Genomic DNA, 21066 nt, shown 5'->3' with positions numbered 1-21066 from the left:
CTCGCGGCTACTGCCGCAAAATGTTGCAAATTATCTACTTTGTTCAGGTAAGTGTCAGATGGTGTTGTAAAAAAACATTTGCCGAGGCAGAGCAGATTTGACTCAGAGAAGTACCAAGCTCTGCTGGGAGGATATAGGACTGGTAGCGTGCAGTGTGCAAAAAACGAACGTCAAGTCAATTGTCATGTACACTAAAAGAATACGGGTGTTCTGAGAAAACAAATACAAAAATATTGACGGCTCCTTTATTGTAGGATTTTGTTTTTTGAAATAAAGCTATATATATCTATAAATATAAATATATCTATAAATATAAATATATAAATATATAAATATATATATATATATATTTTTTTTTTTAGGGATGTAAGCAATTAATCGATTATCAATTAATTGTCGATAAGAAATTACTCGATTAAAATTAATTAATTGCAATTAATTGTATTTTGAACCCATAATTCCTTGCCAGTCCTCGTGGGGTGCACTTGTTTTCGTTTTAAGTAGTCTTTCTTATATTTTGATATTTTCTATTCAAAATATGTTTGAAATGCTACCAAATGTTATTCCCTGCCCTCAAGTGAGCTCAGAATAAACCTTTGATTAAGGAATATGATTTGCATTTTTTCTTCATATCATATAGAAGATAGCATTCTATGTTACGTATACAGTAGATGGAACCTATTCAGAGGGAAATTCAGCTTCTCAGAAAAATTGCCGCTTAGCAATTAATCGATCATCGATCGATAAGATGAAACAACTATTGATTAATGAATTACTCGATAATTTGCATCCCTAATATATATATATATACTGTATATTCTGTCTCAAATCGAAGGTCGTATTGCGTAGGTTGTCTAAACTTGGTCATTACAGTAATTGGTAATTAGTGACTCAGTATTGGCCCAATGCCTTTTTGGAAAGTTTCTGCTTTTTTGAAAATAAAAAAAATGCATTCTTTATGGAAATAAAATTCCTCCACAAGGCCCGAGGTGTCCTATGAAATTTAAATAAATGAAAAAAACATTTTTACTCCAGATTTTGGCCTTGTGCCCAGGCTTAATGGCCTTGTGCCCTAGAAAAAATATGAATAGCCAAGGCCAAAGTGGCTGTGCCCTCCTAAATCCTTATGTCTAGCCCTGGTTTTGGTAGTATTTCTTATTATTTTTCTTCCCTAAAATGAAATGAGCAGCCTAAACCGTAAGACCTAGACTGACCAAATTTGGTAGGGAGATGCCAACTTCTACCCACTACTCAGACCATCCAACCCAAGTCAAACAGTCATACGTTTCGGCCGATATCTCCTGACCCATTAATCCTAGTCTAAATTCTTTTTTCTGCAGATACAGGCAGCCATTCCCTACCAACTTGCCAATCACACCATTAAGCCCCACCCACTTAGATTTTTTGCTAATTTGCTAAACTTATTTTTGCATACCTTTATAAAAAAAAAATCTTAAACTGTAAGGCATGGCCACCAGCCACACCCAGACCATATCTGTCACGCCCATTTTTATCAAACAGCTATATCTTGTGCATGCTTTGACCAATTATCACCAAACTTAAATATGTACTGTAGGACTGTAGTGAGGAAGGATCCTTCGAATTTGACGCCGATCAGTCAATAGGGGGCACTACAGCAATGTAACGTGTCTCTAAACTGCAAAACCAGTGCAACTGAAATTTTCCTCATTTCTCTTTAAATAAAATTTAACTGGTCAAAATTCTTTTGACTAAGTTCTGTGAGTCATGCCAAATCAAAACATACAGCCATGGAAAAAATGAAGAGACCACAGCACATTTTTTTTTTTTTCACTCATTTCTCAATTTATGGGTGTGTGTCTCTGAATAATATATACTTTTTGCAAACTGCAGCCTGGTTCTTCTCTGTTTCTCATTATTGAAGGGCTTCTTCCTTGCTTTAAGGGACTTCAGTCCTGCTTCTATTAGCCTGTTACGAACTGCCCTAGCTGTGCACTTCACACCTGCAATTAATGCTTCCCATTCCTTTTGAAGGTCACCTGAGGTCATCCTACAATTCATAAGAAACTGTCAGATAAGTTAACGGTCATCTCTGAGATTAGGAAGTTGCTTCCGCCCTCTACCTGGCTGATTTCTGGCCGTACCTAGTGTCTCCTGCTTCACCTTATTCTTGTGTGCTGCTGTCTTAGAAAATTTGAACCTGGAAGCAACCTGCTGCTCAACGTAGCTTTCTGCCAGCAGAACTACGATGAAACCAGGATTTAAAAGTGCAGGCCTGTTTAAAAAATATAGAGTGGTCTCTTGTTTCCACGGCTGTATGTACTGTCCATTGACAGTCATTTGCATTTTTAGTGAAGTTTAAAAACACAATAAAAGACATATTTCTATTACTCCTACAATCTGCAGTAGAACTTGCCAATTCTGGTAGCAGGTGAATTAGCACACTACCCTTATGGATGAGTCATAAAAATAAAAAAAAAACTTGACCTGCATGTATAGTATGGCTATACATGCAGGCTAATTCAGCTGAAATGTCCTTATATCGCTTAACACCTTCAAAGATTTGCCATATTTCTTGTCTCTCATTTTACTGCCATTTGACTCATAGAAAATGATCAAAATCCATTTATATTTCAGCCAGTGAACAATGCAGTACTAAGAATGTTTTAATAAATTAGCCAGCAGGTGGAGTCAGTGCTCCATTTCATAAATGCCATTCAATACTTTCAAGCCTTCTCATGTCTAAATGGACAGCCTACAAAATGACAGAGCATGATTGTACTGCTGTTATATGGAGCAGTCCCCCAACAGAGCAATGTTGTTCTGAATATGCAAGACAGTCTAAGTTCACACAGCCAGTATAAAGAAAGCTTAATGTGCAACATCTAGACTTACCACATTAGGTAGGAGATGCCTATTTCTACATACTACTCAGACCATCTGACCCAAAGTAGACATTCAATTGGACTCATGCACTCCACCAGAGGTTTCTAAATTCTGTCCTATATGTGCTGACCAATCAGGCCTAGACTCAAAAATCTCCATCTTGTTCCAAGATTACTTAGTACTGTGACTTTTTAATACGTTGGCCACCAGTGAAAGTCAATACTCCATTATCCAACATTACTCCTGTACTGTTTCTACACCCTGGATGATATTCCGATGCTTTGGACCCTTCAGTCACGTCCTGCAGTTACTAGTTCATTTGATTGTTATTTTTCTGTAGGGTAATTCCACACTAAAAGGGAAAATGGATTGATTTTTCATTTACTGCACTGGTGTGAAATATTTGGGTTTTATTGCAGGGGACACCCCTAAGGGCCTAAACAAATGGTTACTCTTGCACTGACAAGCCTATTTATTAGAAAATTCTTCCTCAGAAGTTAGCATTGGGATAAAATCAATTTTTTCCTATTTTTACATGAATTTTATGATATACATTGTAAGATCAATTTCTTGTTAGATTTTGATTCTGTATTTGGTAATTATATCCCTTGTCCATGCACAAACAATAATGACAGTGAAAATTTGCCAGTTTTGGGGCTATCCACCAGGCAGTTGTGTTAAAAGTGGAATGTGCCAGCAGTGCAACGCGAGTCACGCCAACATACTGAAGTTAGTGTTATTAACAGCTCCTTGTGAGAACTGAACTGTCATCTATAAATCTCCTCCTTTAAGGTATAAAGAACATAAACAAGGGGGCATAAGACCCATGTCTCCTTATTTCCTTTAGAAATTTAGCTCAGAAAAATGTAACGCGAGTCACTTGTAACGTGAGTCACAAAATCTTGGGTACTGTAACACGAGTCACAAAATAAAACATCTTGTCTGTTACATCTGAGTGTTATCTTTTATAATTATTTCTTTGAGACAAAAGGATAATCAGTTTTTAAGGATCCCAATAGAGGTCACTCTTGCCTAATTACCCAGAATCCTGCTGACTTCCTTTTGTTCTAGCCTCTGACAATTTAATTCACTCCAAGGACACAATTGTGGCTTATATGGATTGTATCCTTTCTTATATGGATTGTATCCTTCCTGATCATGTTCAGAAACTGTCCGTGTGGTCAGATGGTCCTGCTTCACAGTTTAAAAATCGATTCATTGCTGCTGTCTTAGAACCACTGCAGGCAAAACACCATGTTGAAATCACCTGGAATTTTTTTGCCACCTGCCATGGCAAAGGCCCAGTTGATGGTATTGGTGGCGGTGTAAAAAGATTGGTTTGGAATGGGATTAGGTGCAGAAAATACATAGTAAATAATCAGCATCTAGCAATGTTAGGGTTCTAGAAATCAAACCCTCTGAGATAGAAGCCATCAATGAATCATTGTGCTTAGAACAAGTCTTCAAAAATGCCCCAGCAATTGCAGGCATTAGTGACATCCATTGCATGAAAATGGTTGATGGCAACATTGCCACTTTCCTCTTGACCTCTGACATGTTTGATCAGAATAATGAGATGCAAGAGCCTGGAGCCTCCCAAGTTCCAGTTGTTGGTGAATGGTGGGCTGTGAGTTATGAAGGGGAGATATTCCCTGGTGAAGTCCAGAAAATAGAAAAAGGTGAATACCAGGTGAAGGTCATGGTGGCTGCTGGGAAAAATTGGAAGTGGCCAAATACCCCAGTTGAGATTTTCTACACACTTGATAAAATGGTGCGAAAATTACTGCCACCCATCCTTGTGAATTCACGTGAGCATTACAGCTTTGCCAGTCTTTAAATGAAAAGGCTTACTTAAGATGTTTATGAAAGAAGAGAACTTTACTGCTAAAATTCTATATTTGGTTAATCAAATGCAATTATTGAAATTCACCTCTTTCCATGATGGGGTTAATCACTTAATCAATGTAATCAAATATGTACATGTAGGCTAGATTTTTTTTTTTGTTATCAGGTGTTCACCATACCAACTACCAAAATCAGGAAGAAGATCCTGTCCATGTTTTAATTCTGTAAGTGTGAGCATTATGTAGTTAGTGCTGCTTTTGAGGTAACGCGAGTCACGGTAACGCGAGTCACGCATATTATGTAACATTTTCTCTGTAACAATCAAAAAGTTAAAATTCCATTCTAGCCTATTCAGAACTATGCAATGTAAAGAGCATATTTATGGTATTCAATGGAGTCCAATGTTTTTAGTTTGAGGAGAAACCATGCTATTATCATTTGAACTTAAAAGGTTTTCCTTTTTTTGTAACGCGAGTCACGCTGTAATCAATTTGTAATTAAAATTTCAATTAAAATTCTTTAAAAAATATTTTTTATAATTTTGTTATTTATGCTATAATAATCACATGTGCAGTAGATAAAAGTTTCTTGGACCACTGCTGTGGCTATGACAGCAGCTGCAAGTTAGAAAAGTGGACTAAAATGTAACGCGAGTCACAGTGGAATTACCCTGTACTCATTTTATTGTCTCAATTGCTATAAGTGTATTTCTTAATGTTCGGTTCGTCCATCTATCCATTTTCTGTAACCACTAATCCTATTCAATGTCATGGAGGATTCAGAGCGGAGGTTAGGGGCACAAGGCAGGGCACAACCCAGGATGGGTCACGAACCCTTAGTAGGGCATATTCACATACCATTCACTCATACAAGCACATTGGTGATTCCAATTAACCTCAGTATGTTTTTGAACTGTGGGGAGAACCTGGAGGAAACCCCATGATGATACGGGGAGAACAGGTAGAATCCACACACGTGGAACCCTGGTGGAGACTTAAACTCAGATCCCACAGGTGTGAGGCAACAGTGCTAACCACTGCACCACCATGCAACCCAGGTTTGGCTCATTTAAATTAAAAATAGGTCATAAAAAATACCATTATTAAAAAAAAAAAAAAGTTACTCATTTAAATTTAACTGATGTGTTAAACCAAAAATGCTTACAATAGAAGGAAGAGGTAAAATTTATCTATACTTCATAGGATTTAAACCCAGAAGCTCGGCATTATTAGTGCAATGCTCTATCAGTTGAGCTACAGGGGAACTTTCAACAATGACCAATCGTGCTTCAGCATTTTATTTTTCAATATGGAAATAAAAATGAACACCCTTATTTATAGTCTACGTAAGGAATTACAGTAAAATCCAGTTATAACAGACTTCAAGGAACCTGGAAAAACAGTCCGTTATATCCAGAGTTGCTGTATGCCCAGAACACAACTACAGGACACCATGTACTCATGCCACACCCTAGGAGACACACTTGTGGTATAGATTGTTGTATATGTAGTAATCCAGCTTCACCTGACCAGATGCGTGACTATTAATAATCCCCACTACATATCTGCGTTGGATATTACCAGCACGCCACGCACCTTGTAGGTGGAGCCTACTTGTCCGTTATAGCCGAACAAAACTAGTCAAATTGTTTGTCCGTTATAAGCAGAATTCCGTTATATGCGAGTCCGCTATATCTGATGCTTTTTCTGCATGTTCTTAAAGGCATGTGGCCGGGACCAGCGGATCTCGTCCATTATAGACAATATTCCGTTTAAGCGAGTCCACTATAATGGGATTTTACTGTACCTACAATCAAGAAGAACAGTATTTTCAAGGAAAAGTTTTTTTTTATTATTATTATTAAATCCTTGGCTCTTTCAATTAGACTATACCAATTCATTGCCCACAAAACAACATTCGCTCCATTTATTTCTATGGACATAACCCTAATACCTACCCAGCCATAACCTTAACCATAAATAACCAACAAAATACAAGACTTTTGCTTATTTTAGTTTTTGTGACTGCATTCAAAGAGTTTATATTGTGGGGTCATCCATGACAAATTTTGCTGAACAAAAGTCTAGCCGTCTAAGGAAAATATTATTAAAATATTATTATTACACCTTTCCAAAAGAAACTAAAAAAGTGACAATTAAATTCTCCCACAATAAATGTTGTGGTGCGGTTACTGGAGATAAAATTTGCCAAATGAGGCGGCTAGCAATAAAAAAAAAATCAATATAAATTTTATTACAGAATATTTGATAAAGTTGATAAAGCGGAATAAATATCGAATTGATACCAGAATCAACAGATACTCAAAATTTTTATATCAGGATAAGAAAACATAACATCATGCCATGTTTAATTATATTTGTGTGTCTGTGTATATAGTAGGGTTGCCATAATTAGTTGACATTTATTTTAATAAAATAACCTTTATGATCTAAAATACTTCAGTTCATAACAAAAGTTTTCCTTTAATATCATTACATAATTATGAGAGTAGTTCTAATTATCACAAAACAAAAAGGTGGTTTTATACTGTGAACAGTTTGATGGCATGCCATAGTGGCACTAGCGCTATGCACAAGCACCTGATGAGAAAATGCACAGGAGCTATTCTGAATGATGGACTGCCAGAGTAGGCAAAACCACCGTAAGTGCTGTCTATTCAAGTTAATTTAATTATCATTAGTATGGAGAATTGTTTTAATATCATGTGTCCTTGTAGCTGCTAAACAGTCATTATTAAAGCCATAAAGTTGTCCACCTGTTACATTAGAATCTCCTTTGAATAACTGTTTGTGAAAACGTTTAGACTAAAATCTGGGCATATTCTACATTGATTGATGGTGCCAGTCTGTGTATTCATGTGCATTGGACTTGCTGGGACCAGTGCTGTTATTGTAAACTAAAACTGGAACAAAAACAGACACTAAATAAAAGAAACTGGTGAAGTGAAATAAAAATGAAAATTACATTTACAAAAACGAAACGTGTCAGACTTTAACCTTTAAACTTTAACCACCATACACCAATGTGCAGCCCATGAGAACTGAAAAACAGAACTTAAATATCACAAAAGCAGCTATGCAAATACCTCTTAAAAGAGGACATTCATGTTTGACAGACACCCAATAATGTAAGAGTAACCATAGATATGTGCCTCATAGCTTCTCAGAGTAGCCTAGCCTGTCATTGTCATCACCGTGACATATTATTTTTCTTAAATTTACTTCCTACCATTCCTGCATCTCAAAGTAATAGCTGCTTAAAAATGTTAGCCCCATTGCTTGCATGTAGGGCTGAAGGTTTTGTAGAAAATATCTAATCACGATTTTTGTGACAGATATTGCAATTACCATTTTTTTTGCAATAATTTTTTTTATGTCAAGCTTAAGTTCAGCATTAAGTTTAAATTTAAAACATATGACACAGCATTACCAATAGCGATCTGCCAGCTAATGCTGATTAATCCCCTAATAACACTAGAACTGCCTTTTCCCACCCCAATGAACAAGCAAGAACTACTTCGGTGTATGCAGCCCTTTTGTTTGCACTAATGTAATTAGTGTTAATAACAGAAACTAATCTAACACTCTCAACCAAAAAGCCATAATGTTCATAACAGAGTAGCTATTCTGTCCTGAAACCGTAAAGCTGGAAAAATTTGAAATGTAGTATGCATTTTATAAAATGTCGAAAAAATATAGGTAGTTTATTGGTGATTTCATGTTGGTCGAAGTTTCCGCTTTTTAACAACGGTATACGGTTATTTTCTGTACAAATCAATACAGGTGAAGCAAAAAATGTACGTGTTTAGGGTTGCAAACTCTTTCAGACTCACGCAAGAAATCTTACGGTAAATCTATATTATTCCATTCTGAACTTAAAATTAGCTGCATCAGAAACATTAAGGCAGTTTGCAAATCCTACAGATTATTTACAAGATAATAAAACTTTTACATACATGAAAATGTGTGTGCAGAACAGATAACAGAAAATCTCACTCCATGCAGCTGACCAAAGCTGGCAACCCTGGATGTTATTTGAAATGAGAAGTAAAATGCAGTTTTCAACTGAAGCATCTTATTCCTTTGCCTTGTTACTCTGACAAATATAAAACGAATGAATAAATATATGTGCCACTTTTTGTATCTTTTCTAAATAATAAGACCCAATTCTAATAATAATAATACCCAATTGTAATAACGATTAAAACGATCTGTTCTTTCAGTATTTATGTTAAAGCGAGGCATTTATTTTCTTACTGTTGTGGGATTAAGATTATTTTCACAAGATTAATCTTTGGAAATAAATTAATGAGCACAAAAACATATAACATAAACACAACTATATTATGGGTTTTACGGCTTTGTTGGGGGTGACAGACTCAGCTGCTGCATGGATTACTGACTGTCTCATTGTTGTTTAGATGGGTTAGCGATATGCTAATGCTATTGCCCATTAACAAAAGCAAAAGGTATGGTACGCTGAAGTAAGTCGCTGTTGGTGGTTAAAAGGAGGTCGCTGGTTCTATTGATGATAGGGACCTTTCTGAAACAATGTGGGACCATGAAATAGGAAGGCAATTCACTTATAGCTCAGTAGCAGAAGTATTTTTTCCGCACCGCGAATGCAACATTTTCCTTGGGTTTCACAAGTTTGCTGTTTGTGGGCCTATATGCAGTTGTCTTAGGCCACTTCCAATTGGTGAGCATGACTGGCATGTGAGAAATACGGCACTTCTGATTGGTGAGAATGACTATCACACAGGGAGCATGGCATGAATTTGTACAACTATTCTCACAACAGTTTTAAACCCTGTGTCCGACATGCTGTATAATGTATATCCTAAATCGCAGTCTTAGCGATTTGGTAATCATGATTTCGATTTCAAATCAATAAATCATCCAGCCCTACTTGCATCTACATAAAATAATACATAAAAACCATATAATATACAGCTGAAGGCACAGATATTCACACACATGCAGCTGAAAATGTTCAACTACATCCTCCATGTCAGTTCACCTTGTGCAATTGTTTCTCCAGTACAAACTTTGTCATCCAAAAGCCACTGGTCTGAATCTCTAACAGAGTAATGACTACTACTCTGACTTTAAATATGTACTAGAAGTAAAGGAAGTGGGTCAGAGCAAAAAAATGAGCAATGTATTTTGTCCATCAATACTCAAGAAATCTGAAAAGTTGCTACAAGTATAGATACCTCGGCATGCTTTCTCTCTAAGCGATCTCTGGTGGATTTCAGGTCCCTTTCATTATCTGCCAGATTCCCCTTCAAGGCCTTCATCTCTTGGTCCCACTGGGTCTGCTTTTCAGCAACCATGATGTCAATCTGACGCATTAGTTCCTGGAGCTCAGGCTCACAAGAGGTCAAAACCGCACTGCAGATGAAAAAGGCAATTAAGTCCCAGTGTCACAAGTCTGAGGTCCACAAATTCAGCTGTGTTACAACTATATAGACACACACAAAGCCATATATATCTATAAATAAATGTGTAGTAAGTCAAAAAGAAATTAATATTACTTCTACAAACACGTATGTTCGATGTATGATGACATTATCACAATACCATCGATGTCTAACTTTGAAATTTAACTGCTGACGTATGTACACTCACCTATCATCCTGATCCCGCAATGTTCTCAAAAAGGGATCCATATCCAGTCACCGATCCAGGGTTGCCACACTTTAAAAAAGTAAATATATTTTATAGTACAGCTCAGCGGTAAGGTGATCCGTCAGCTGGACGATCACAAAAGGCAGATCGCTAGAAATGTTTATCGTAACAAAACCACACAAGTTGTCCAGTTAATAAACATGAGATGCTGGCGTTATTTATGAAGCTACATTTTCAAGTATAACCATTGACTACACCGGGAAAGTGAATCCACAACAGCTAGTTAGATAGCAAGCTAACATCTAACAGAAATAACCAGTTGGACCCCAAGTAACATCATTCATTCATAAGTACCTAATTAGCGTTTTCTTTATTCTAAGAATGAGCTTCTATGTAGATAGATCCCGCTTGGCGTTATATGTCTAGAAAACGGATTCAAAACTTACTTTTACAGAATGAAGCGACGAGGTTTCTAATGTAAACGTTTATTCGGTGCGCAAACGCGCAATCACGTAAAGCATCATGGGAAGCGTAGTTCGGCCATAATCTTTGAATTAGGTGAAAAGGGGTCCAAGTAGACATTAAAAGACGAATATATTAGGAAGCCGTATAATAGGTAGGAGGCCCGTTGATCGAGGGGAATGATTCTCGCTTGGCTTGCGAGAGGTCCCTTAGTTCCTTGAATATTCTTAGAAGATGTAACTATACAATGCCAACCGGATAGTTTTGCCAGGTCTAGCAAAAATCTCCAGCCCAAGGTCTGCTTAAAATAATACTGAATAAGCTGAAACTAGCACAATATTTGAAATCCCAGTATACTGTATCTCAAATAAATAAACCAGTATTTTGCCTACAGATCACATTCAAATGTTCAACATGTTGAAACTACAATTAAACACAATGATGTCACGTAGACGGACGCACTCTTGGCTGTCAACTTTGGTCAGCTGGCTGGAGTGAGATTTTCAATTCGAGATAGATCTGCATGCACATGCATTTACATGTATATAACAGTTTTATTATCTTGTGAATAGTCTGTAGAGTTCACAAACTTCGCTTCTGGTGTAGCTAATTTTAAGTTTGTAATATAATTATATATATTTCCGTAAGATAGCTTGCGTGAGTCTGAAAGCGTGAATATCACGCCAGATGTGCGAGTTGGCAACCCTGATTTCTGTGTACGTCCGTCTCTGACTTTCGATGGCTAGCGATTCAGTATTACACAGCATTAGGAGCCACTTGCGTTCATAATAATTAATTTATTTTATTATTTAATATTTAATATTTAATTATATTTATTTTTACCTCTTACAGTCCGCTGCCGCGGAACATTATGATATCAGGCCAAAAACCCGCAACCTCTTAATATTTACCCGAACCTGTATTGTGAAAATAGCCAAACTGGCTAGCAAGACCGCGGATCTGGCAACTCTGCAATCGGATGTTAGACAACACAGTATATAATAGAATGGAAAACTTACGTAAAAGTACTGTCAAAACTCTTCCTCTCCCTTGGTTTGTTAGTCTAGGAGTATAATTCTCCCTTTGGGTGCGAGAGATCCCGCGTTCAAATCCCGGACGAACCCTGTTTGCGGTTTTATTTTCCTGTTCTTTTATCAGATTCAGATATCATTAACCCTGTAACGTGCTGCATTAGATATCTATAAATATAAACGAATATCTACTCGGCGTATAGCTCAACTGGAGACTACTTAAACTCCAAAGGACCCGCTGCCGGCAACAACTGCTTTTTCGGCTGTCGCGCTGCTTTCACGTCCTGTCGTAAATGTTACGGCACATGCGTTCGATTATCTCGCCGGAGTCTATCCCATGACAAATCCAATCTCAGGAAAGAAACGCGGAGTTTCCCGATGAGAAATGTAGTTTTTCATTATCATTATATTTTACATTTAGCAAACGGTAGACCTTTTTTATTATTACTATTTGAAACTTTTACTTACTTGCTTACTTAAAGAAAGCAGGGTCAGATCGTCCCTGGAGCAACTTATTCAAGGACCCAATGGTGAAAGTAAACAGGTTTTATTGAGTTGATTTGCATAAAAATAACATTACTTTATACTGTTGTTAAATAATGTAAACTTTGACGAACATGAAATCACCAGTAAACTACGTGTTTGTCCAATATTGTATAAAATGCTGCGTTTAAAAACTTAGCAGCTTTACGAATTCAGCAGCCACTCTTATGAACCTTACGGCTTTTTAGTTAAGGGGCAGGGGTCGGCAATCTGTGGCTCGCGAGGCATGTGCGGTTCTTTAAGCACGAGGCCATGAGACTTCTCTGAACGATAGACTCATTCACATTTTCATGTCAACATATTATGATAATACTGTAACAAACTTTGTGATATAGAGGGTTCGTGGATTGTGTCCCGGTAGAGCTGCCGTAGGGCGGGGAAAAGTGTAAAAAAATAAATAAATAAAAAGGAAGTGAAGTGTTCGGCAACTGAGGTGGATCTCGTGTCCATTGAGGGTTAATATAAATCTATCCGAACCTGGAGGCTCGGTCACATTGGTGGCAGCGGTGGGATTTATTGCTGGAAGCAACTTTAATCGTTGCCTGCGTCGTTATTCCCAATAATTGCGCTTAATTGTTAGTTTGTTCTTGCTCCCCACAACATGTGGTGTGGCGACGAGGATCCATTTAAGTTTGTCCGGGGGGAATTCGGTCGATCTACCGACAGAATGAAAATGAAAATCGACTTGCCTGCGCCCTTTAATGGTGATGGGAGCCAACGTTTCCTCTGCTGGGTGAGGCAACTGGAAGTGGCGGTGAAGGCATCGTCAGACTGTAGCTGTGATTATTATGATGACTTGGTGCGGATTCTCCCCACTCGCTTGAGCGGGGCAGCTTTTTTGTTATGGGATAGCCTGCCTGCTACAGTGCAATCTGATTACGCTGTGGTTAAACAGAAGCTTAAAGAGGCTTTTGGACAAAAACAGTTTATGGAGCGCTTCAGAGTTTCGCTTTCTGCTCAATCGCGCGCTCCCGGTGAGAGCTTGGATGTATATGCTGCCGACATAAGTCGGTTGGTGCAGGAGGCTTTTCCGCATTATGGAAGTGTTGCGCAGCGGGAGGAGAAGTTTAGGCGTTTTCTTGCTGGACTGGACCCCGTTTTAAAGTCAAAGTGCCTCGAGCAGGGGGCTACAGATTTGGAAGAGGCTCTGCTGATAGCCGGACGATGCGACAATGCACGAGAGGCCCTGAAGATAGACTATGTGAGTGCACCTTCGAGCAGCCATCCTATTGGCGAGGGTGCTGCTGTGCATTCTGTGTCAATGGATGAAGGTCTTCGAACCGCAGTCGATAAACTTACTGAGGAGGTGCGTTTCCTTAGGATGGAAATGAAAGAGATGTATGAGGAGAATCGCAGACTGAGAGCTGCAGTAGGGGGGCCACCATAGAGACGGGGTGGACGCTCCCCTGATCGCGATTTGCAGTTAACAGAAGCAGGCAGCCCATGGCAGGACCGCCGATCACAGTACAGTGGGGGGCGCAGCCCCAGCCCAAGCTGGCGCCCTAGATGGGAGAATGAGCAGGGTAAGCGAGGGGTGAGATTCTTGTCTCCACGTCGAGTTAATGACAATAGTCAGCAGGGAAACAGAGTGTAGCTGGTGCCGAGGCCCAGACATCAGCTCACCTTCATATGGGCCCCATGATCATGGACACTTCTGCTGGGGGATGTGAGATAGACACTCATAAGTGTGAGCAGCAGACTTCATACGTGAAAGGAATTGTGGAAGGCACTGCAGTAGCTATCCTGGTGGACTCAGGGGTTTGTGTGTCTTTAATTAGTGCTGATTTTCGCACGTCAGTTTCCGCACTACAAAGTCGTCCCCTGGCTAAAAACTATGTTAAATCTCGTGCATAAATGGACAAAGGTTAGATACTCTAGGTACTATTACTGTGACTTTTCACCTTGGGCCTGCATCCTGGCAACATGTTTTCCATGTCTTAAGAGAATCAACTCAGGCTGTGCTCCTTGGGCTAGACTTCCTCACCAAGAACCATGCACTCTTAGACCTGAGCCGGGGTATGTTACAGTTATGGGACATTAGCGTTCCCCTGCTACGGAGCAGAGAGTTAATTCCCGAGTGCTGCAATGCATCACTGGCCACCACTATGACAGTTCCACCCTTGAGTGAAGCCATGGTCCCCGTGGCCCTATATTCCTCAGCAGGCACCCTAACGGGCTGTTTATTTCGATGGCTATATGGAGCCAAATGTGCCAGACACAACAGGACTGGTGGTCGCTCATACAGTGTCCAGTGTGAGTGATGGTGTCACGCTGGCCTGTGTGCTCAACCCTACAGGTGGTCCCATTACACTAAAACAGGGGTTACACATGGGTGAGTTCTACCCCATTGAGGACTCTGATATCGCATCTCTCTCCCAGGCTGGAAAGGAGGAGATTGGAGTTTTTCCACCCCGGGCACTTCCTGTCACATTAGATGAGTCTCCTGTTACGGTGCAGCAACGAGCAGAGCTATCAGCACTGCTGCTGAAGTTCAGCGATGTGTTCAACCTTTCTAAAAGGAACACGGGACGGTGTACACTTGTAAAGCACACTATAAGGACGGGTGATCACCACCCCGTCAAACAGCGTGCGTATCGCTCTTCTCCAGAGAAAAGAGCAGAAATCGATCATCAGGTAGCTGGGCTGTTAGCGGATGGAGTCATAGAGGAGAGTTGGAGTTCCTGGGCATCACCAGTAGTGCTTGTTAGGAAGAAAGGGGGAGAGTGGAGGTTCTGTGTGGACTACCGTAAGCTGAACTCCGTGACAGTCAGGGACTCCCATCCTCTTCCCCGTGTGGATGACAGCCTTGACGCATTAGCTGGATGCACTTGGTTCACCACCCTTGACTTCTCTAATGGCTACTGGCAGGTGGAAGTGGCTGAGGAGGATAGGGAAAAGACAGCTTTTACGACAGGGCGGGGCCTATATCAGTGGCGAGCTATGCCCATGGGCCTGACCAATTCACCGGCTACCTTTCAGCGGATGATGGAGCTGGTGCTACGAGGTTTGCCATGGCACATCTGCATGGTGTATCTGGACGATATCTTGGTCTACAGCCGGACATTTGCAGATCATCTTTCCCACCTAGAGGAGGTGTTGTCCAGAATCCAATCAGCGGGCCTGAAGTTAAATCCAAAAAAATGTCACTTTGCCAGAGACCATGTTGTATTTTTTAGGCCATGTGGTCTCTGCCGATGGCCTCATGCCAGACCCAAGGAACACGAACAAAGCACGGTCCTGGCCCACCCCTCGTACCCCGTCTGAGGTCCGATCATTTGTGGGCTTTTGCTTGTATTATAGGCGGTTTGTTAAGAACTTTTCGCAACATGCTGCGCCTTTGAATCGCGTGAATGGTAAAAATGTGCCATTTGAATGAACTGCAGATTGTGAGGCGGCCTTTTCTTACCTCAAGCAGGCTCCCAAGCTCTGCCAGCCAAGCTCTGAATAACACACAGAAACGTTGGGCCACCTTTGATCGTGAACTCTGGGCTGTCGTGTGGGCTGTACGTGAGTTCAAGCATTACGATGAGTCATTGACCATCGCCCCCCCATGGGCCTCCGGAAAATAGCTTTGGAAAATGACCCCACAGGGAGAAGGGGCCGATGGATTCTGGAGTTGGACCCTTTTGACTGGGAGATTGTCCACAAGGATGGGTTCCGCTACAGAAATGCAGATGCATTATCTCGCCGGCCTGTGTTGGACAGCTCCATTGAGTCAGGGCACTCTAACAGCTATGTGCAGGCTGTTGGTTCTCTGGGAGGGGATGACATCTCACTTATTGAGCCAGGAAAAGGGGGTACCACTCAGAATCCCCAATTGATGTATTCACTTGCCTCGGATGGATTAGAGTGTCATGAATGTCATGGCAGAATGTCATGGCAGAGGGAAAATCTGGACATTAAGACGGTGGTAGTTTGGATTGAGAAAGGTAAACGGAGATCCCCCCGGAGACTTCTGAAGGGGGCTTCTCTCCCTCTTCGTAAGTTGTGGACAGAATTTAGCCGCTTATCAATTATAAAGGGACTGTTGTGCCGGGCTGTGATATCTCCATCAGGTGAGAGGCAGGTGCAGGTGGTTATTCCCCCAACTTTAGTGCCTCAACTCCTGGAACAGTTTCATGGAGGGCCAGCTGCTGCTCATTTTTCAACCGAACGGGTCTGGGAAAAAGTTAGGCAAACATATTATTGGCCTTTCATGTTACGAGACATACGAAACTGGTGTGATAAATGTAGGGCATGTCAGACACGGCGCTCCCCAGTTCCGCAGCTAAAGGCTCCCATGGGTGGGTCCCTGGTTAGCCGCCCTTTGCAGAGAATTGCAGCTGACATCTTAGAGTTGCCAGTGACCACGAGGGGTGTCTTAAAATGGATGAGAGAGGGATATAGGGCTCTCGAAGGAACAAACAGGCACGCTTAGGTTCACTCAAATACACTTTAATAAGTAATACAAAATGATCTCACATTAACACCAATACTGAGCTATCATATTGAAGGCAATGCAAAAGAACTCGTACTACAACGGATATCAAATAATATATATCTTATAGCTAATAGTATTAGGTGCAAAGGTATGAATATATATATAGAAAAGAAGAAATAATACATAGAAGCAAGGAAACATAAAAAGTTACGAAATATTATCACAAGCGGCGATAATTTACTCGCAACAATCAAGGAAAAGCATAAGCAGTTGCAAAGCTATTTACACTCGGACGTGCTATCATCACCCACCTTCATGGACTGGGGAGCCCTTTCAGTCCTGGCAGGAGACCAACACATGAGTTCCGAGAAAGTGCCGGGCGATGCGCGCTCTATCCCACGGCTGAACTCCGGTCAGTACTGGGATCTCCCCCTTCCTTTATACTAAATTTAGAGTTGCGTGTGGGCAGGGGGTAAGCTGGCCAGGCTCACCCCTTCCCCCCAGGCAATATATGGTGCTCCAATTCCCCCTTTTGTCCGAGTGATTCTGCTTGCGATAATACAATACAATGGGCGTCCTGGCGCCAGGTGACTTTGCGCATCGCCTCCCTGTTCCCCCCTACAGGCAATATAGGGTGCTGTATAGCGACCCCCCACCCTATCTCCCGAAACCAAGATAAGCATCCTGGCTTCTTTTATGAGCCCAAGTTATTTATGGTAAAGTTAGGTTTTACAGGGGATCGTTAAATAACGTGTTCGTGCAGTCTAGTGACATTTGGGGTGAATCATGGACGATTGATCTGAATTTCGGGACGATCAGTCCACACGCGATCGGAATTAATCCACAATTACAACTTTCCAGAATATTATAGTAAAGTTAATTCCATGTCACGTGGGTGACGTAATTGTCCGTAAATTCATCCTAATTCAAGGGGTAACAGGTATGTGCTGGTAGTGGAGGACTATTTTACAAAATTTGTGAACCTCTATGCCCTGCCAAATCAGACCGCTAACACGGTGGCACACTGCTTGTTTGAGGATTTTGTGCTGGTGCATGGCGTTCCGGAGACCTTACATACAGACCAGGGTCGGCAGTTTGAGGCTGAAGTTACTCAGTGCCTCTGCCAATTGTTAGGGATTAAGAAAACTCGCACCACTGCCTACAATCCTAAATCGGATGGTATGGTAGAATGGCATAATAGAACCTTAATCGATCAGTTGGCTAAGAAACTGCTGTCACAAGGTGGGGAATGGGATAGCTATGTGAAGCAGGTGGCTTTCGCCTATAATATATCTGTTCATTCTAGCACAAAATTTACCCCATTCTACCTCATGCATGGCTGTGAGGCACGAGTCCCAGCTGATGTGCTGGTACCTTGCTGGGTATTAGACCAAAGGGATGGGGGAAGTCATGCAGATTTTGTGGCAGCGCTTGTCAGCAAACTCAAAGTGGCTTTCAGCACGGCTCGGATTAATCTGGTGGAGGCACATGAGAGACAGAAATTATACCATGATGAAGGTGCTCACCATGGGGGCTATGCTGTTGGTGCCATGGTGTGGTTGAATGACCCCACGGAGAGCCGTACTAAGTTGGCCCCCCATTGGAAGGGCCCCTACCAGATTGTGGAAGCGATGGAGGCAGGGGGGGAAGCTGGACTAATGTATCGGATTGTCAACCCTTTGGACATGCATGGAAGGGTGCAGGTGGTCCATCACAATAGACTAAAGCCATACACGTTACCAGTTCCCCATCTTTCGGATACCCCTGTCCATTCGTCCAGTTTGAGCTCATCTTCTGTGGCTGACACCCCACCTGCCCCCCCGTCTCCTGGGTTGGACAGGGCGGGGCTTCGATTGGATGCGGAGTTGTCGGGGAGACTGTTGCAGGACCCCGGGACGGAGCGGTCGCAGGCTGGATGGGTTTTGCGGCCTCCTGCACATCGCTCAGACTTTGTGGTTTACTGACTGTTCTGCTTGTTTTGTTCTTTGTTTCCTGTAAACACATTTCCCTTATAGGTACAGTTTTGTGCCCTAGAATTGATTTGGTGCGGTTTTGGACACCCAGGGTTGTCAGTTGGTTTACTGTGGGGTGTGGGCTTGTGATTGTTCTTTTCTTTTGTGGAAACGGGGACGTTTTTTTTTTTGTGGGGGGGACAGATGTAACAAACTTTGTTATATAGAGGGTTCGTGGATTGTGTCTCGGTAGAGCTGCCGTAGGGTGGAGAAAAATGTAAAAAAAATAAATAAATAAAAAGGAAGTGAAGTGTTCGGCAACTGAGGTGGATCTCGTGTCGATTGAGGGTTAATATAAATCTATCCGAACCCAGAGGCTCGGTCACAATACTTTAGCAAATATGAATAATTTATTTATGGGTTAATATTATTTTTCATTTAGATATTTTATTAGCTATATGTGAATGAGGCGGTGTGTCGCGTGCTTCTGTGATGTCTTAATTGCAATATTTAACTTAGGTAAAGTTGGAAAGACATTGGCAGATTCGAACTTCGCAGCTCAATAAATCTTAAACAAAACGTTCTTACAATACAATATACGGGTCTATTTAACAGTGGTAAGGTAGACAATGAACTACAACCGGATTTTCGTCCAAACAATATGTATTTACAGAAATACGGATAACATTGCTCCCTATGAGCAGTGCGCTGTCAGAGGAGAGCTTAGGGACCGTCTACAAAGTGCAAATCAACAAAGGATAATGTCAATAACTTCACTTCCAAAGAGTGAAGAGCCACCTAAATCACTAAAGGCTTTTGGAATGTTATCATGGTCATACAACACACCTTAGTTTGGTGAAATGTACCATAGTCTATTTTTAAAGATTTTTTTTTATTAGGAATAACATTCAATAACTTTGCTCCTGTCAACTGTACTACCACCAAAATCAAAACACACGTCTACAGTCTCATTATGGTCATACTACCTCATTTAGTTTGAGGAAAAAAAACATTATTATTAAATAAAATGCAATAACTTTGGGAAATGTACCTGTGTCTATTTTTAAAGAATTTTTATTGCTAATAAAATAAAATCTTTCTTACTATAAACTGTAGTTCCATCAAAATCACTACACACCTCTACAGTATCATTATGGTCATACTACAACACTTAGTTTGGTTAAATGTACCTGTGTCTATTTTTAAAGAGTTTTTATTGCCAATAAAATTCAATAACTTTCTTACTATAAACTGTAGTTCCATCACTACATACATCTAGGGTGTCATCATGGTCATACTACAGCACTTAGTTTGGGGAAATGTGGCTTAGTGTATTTTTAAAGAATATTCATTTTCTAAATAGAATTCTGTCACGTAGCGTGGTCGGCGGACGGGCAGAAAGGCGAGGGGAGCCGGTCAGACGGGTAGCACAGGGGTTTATTAGACGACACAGGACTGATGGCAACAATACACTACTAACATCAATGACAGATCTGAAGGGACTGGACTCGGACGCGGACTAAATACACAGGACAGGTTGGAATTAACTAGACATAGGTGGAAACAATCAGTAGTCAACATGAGGTAATGAGGGGGCGTTGCACACACGAGGATCGTTCAGAGCTGATCGTGACAGAATTCAATATCTTTGCTTCTACAGAGTGTTTGAACAACTGTTCTCTATTCTTTTTAGATGTGCAGCTACAGATCATAGGTTGGAATAATGTTCTCATTATTTCACATTCAACTTCTCATATCTACAGTACTGTATAAAATGTCCTCCTTAGTGGACAGTTGTAATTATTACCAAAATTTTGATTATCGTATGCAGGAAGGGAGTCACTTTCAGAGGCAGAGAGAATTTTGCTGCAAATTGTTGGTGAAAACTCAGATATTGAGTTGTCAGATGAGGAAGATGAAAATGCAGAGTTTGAGGCAGAGTCAGAGGAGTCAGAAAGCACAGATGATGAAGTTCAGACAGGGCAAACAGAGACAGAAGAGTCAGCGAGGGAGCAACCATCCACATCTAGTCGTCGTCTCCACTGGGCCAAGACTACAATGTACACCCTGTCATTGTATTCTAAATATATATCACTATTAACAGTACCTATAGGTTTTTAATTTTTACTTATAGTTAGTCACAAAAATTATATATTCTGATAAATCTAATAACGTTTTTAGAGACTCATTTTCTTTTTTCTTCATGCTTTTTTAAGATTCAACCCCCAACTGGATGATCCTCCAATAATTCACAGCAGTGATGCCCCTACACGCAATAACTGGACCCCAAAGCAATA

At 40.7% G+C, this 21066-nt stretch overlaps 1 protein-coding gene across 5 annotated transcripts in view; it reads right to left on the bottom strand.

Annotated features, from left to right (window-relative positions):
* The window catches only part of cep63 (centrosomal protein 63), a 61801-nt gene extending 49671 nt beyond the window's left edge, over positions 1-12130 (bottom strand). For 3 of the 5 annotated variants that reach the window (XM_072699929.1, XM_072699933.1, XM_072699934.1), the window contains exons 1-3: positions 11843-12130; positions 10362-10430; positions 9947-10124 (exon numbers count right to left, since the gene is read on the bottom strand). In XM_072699929.1, coding sequence (XP_072556030.1) covers positions 9947-10124; positions 10362-10402 — 219 coding nt within the window. In that variant the 5' untranslated portion in view covers positions 10403-10430; positions 11843-12130. Of the gene's footprint in view, positions 1-9946; positions 10125-10361; positions 10431-10715; positions 10899-11842 lie in introns of those variants that run through there. The other 2 variants (XM_072699930.1, XM_072699932.1) reach the window with 2 other exon arrangements.
* Positions 12131-21066: the final 8936 nt, after the last annotated feature.

Source organism: Paramormyrops kingsleyae, chromosome 15, assembly GCF_048594095.1.
Source record: "Paramormyrops kingsleyae isolate MSU_618 chromosome 15, PKINGS_0.4, whole genome shotgun sequence".
Taxonomy (NCBI): Eukaryota; Metazoa; Chordata; class Actinopteri; order Osteoglossiformes; family Mormyridae; genus Paramormyrops; species Paramormyrops kingsleyae.
This window is presented reverse-complemented; position numbering and strand designations above follow the sequence as displayed.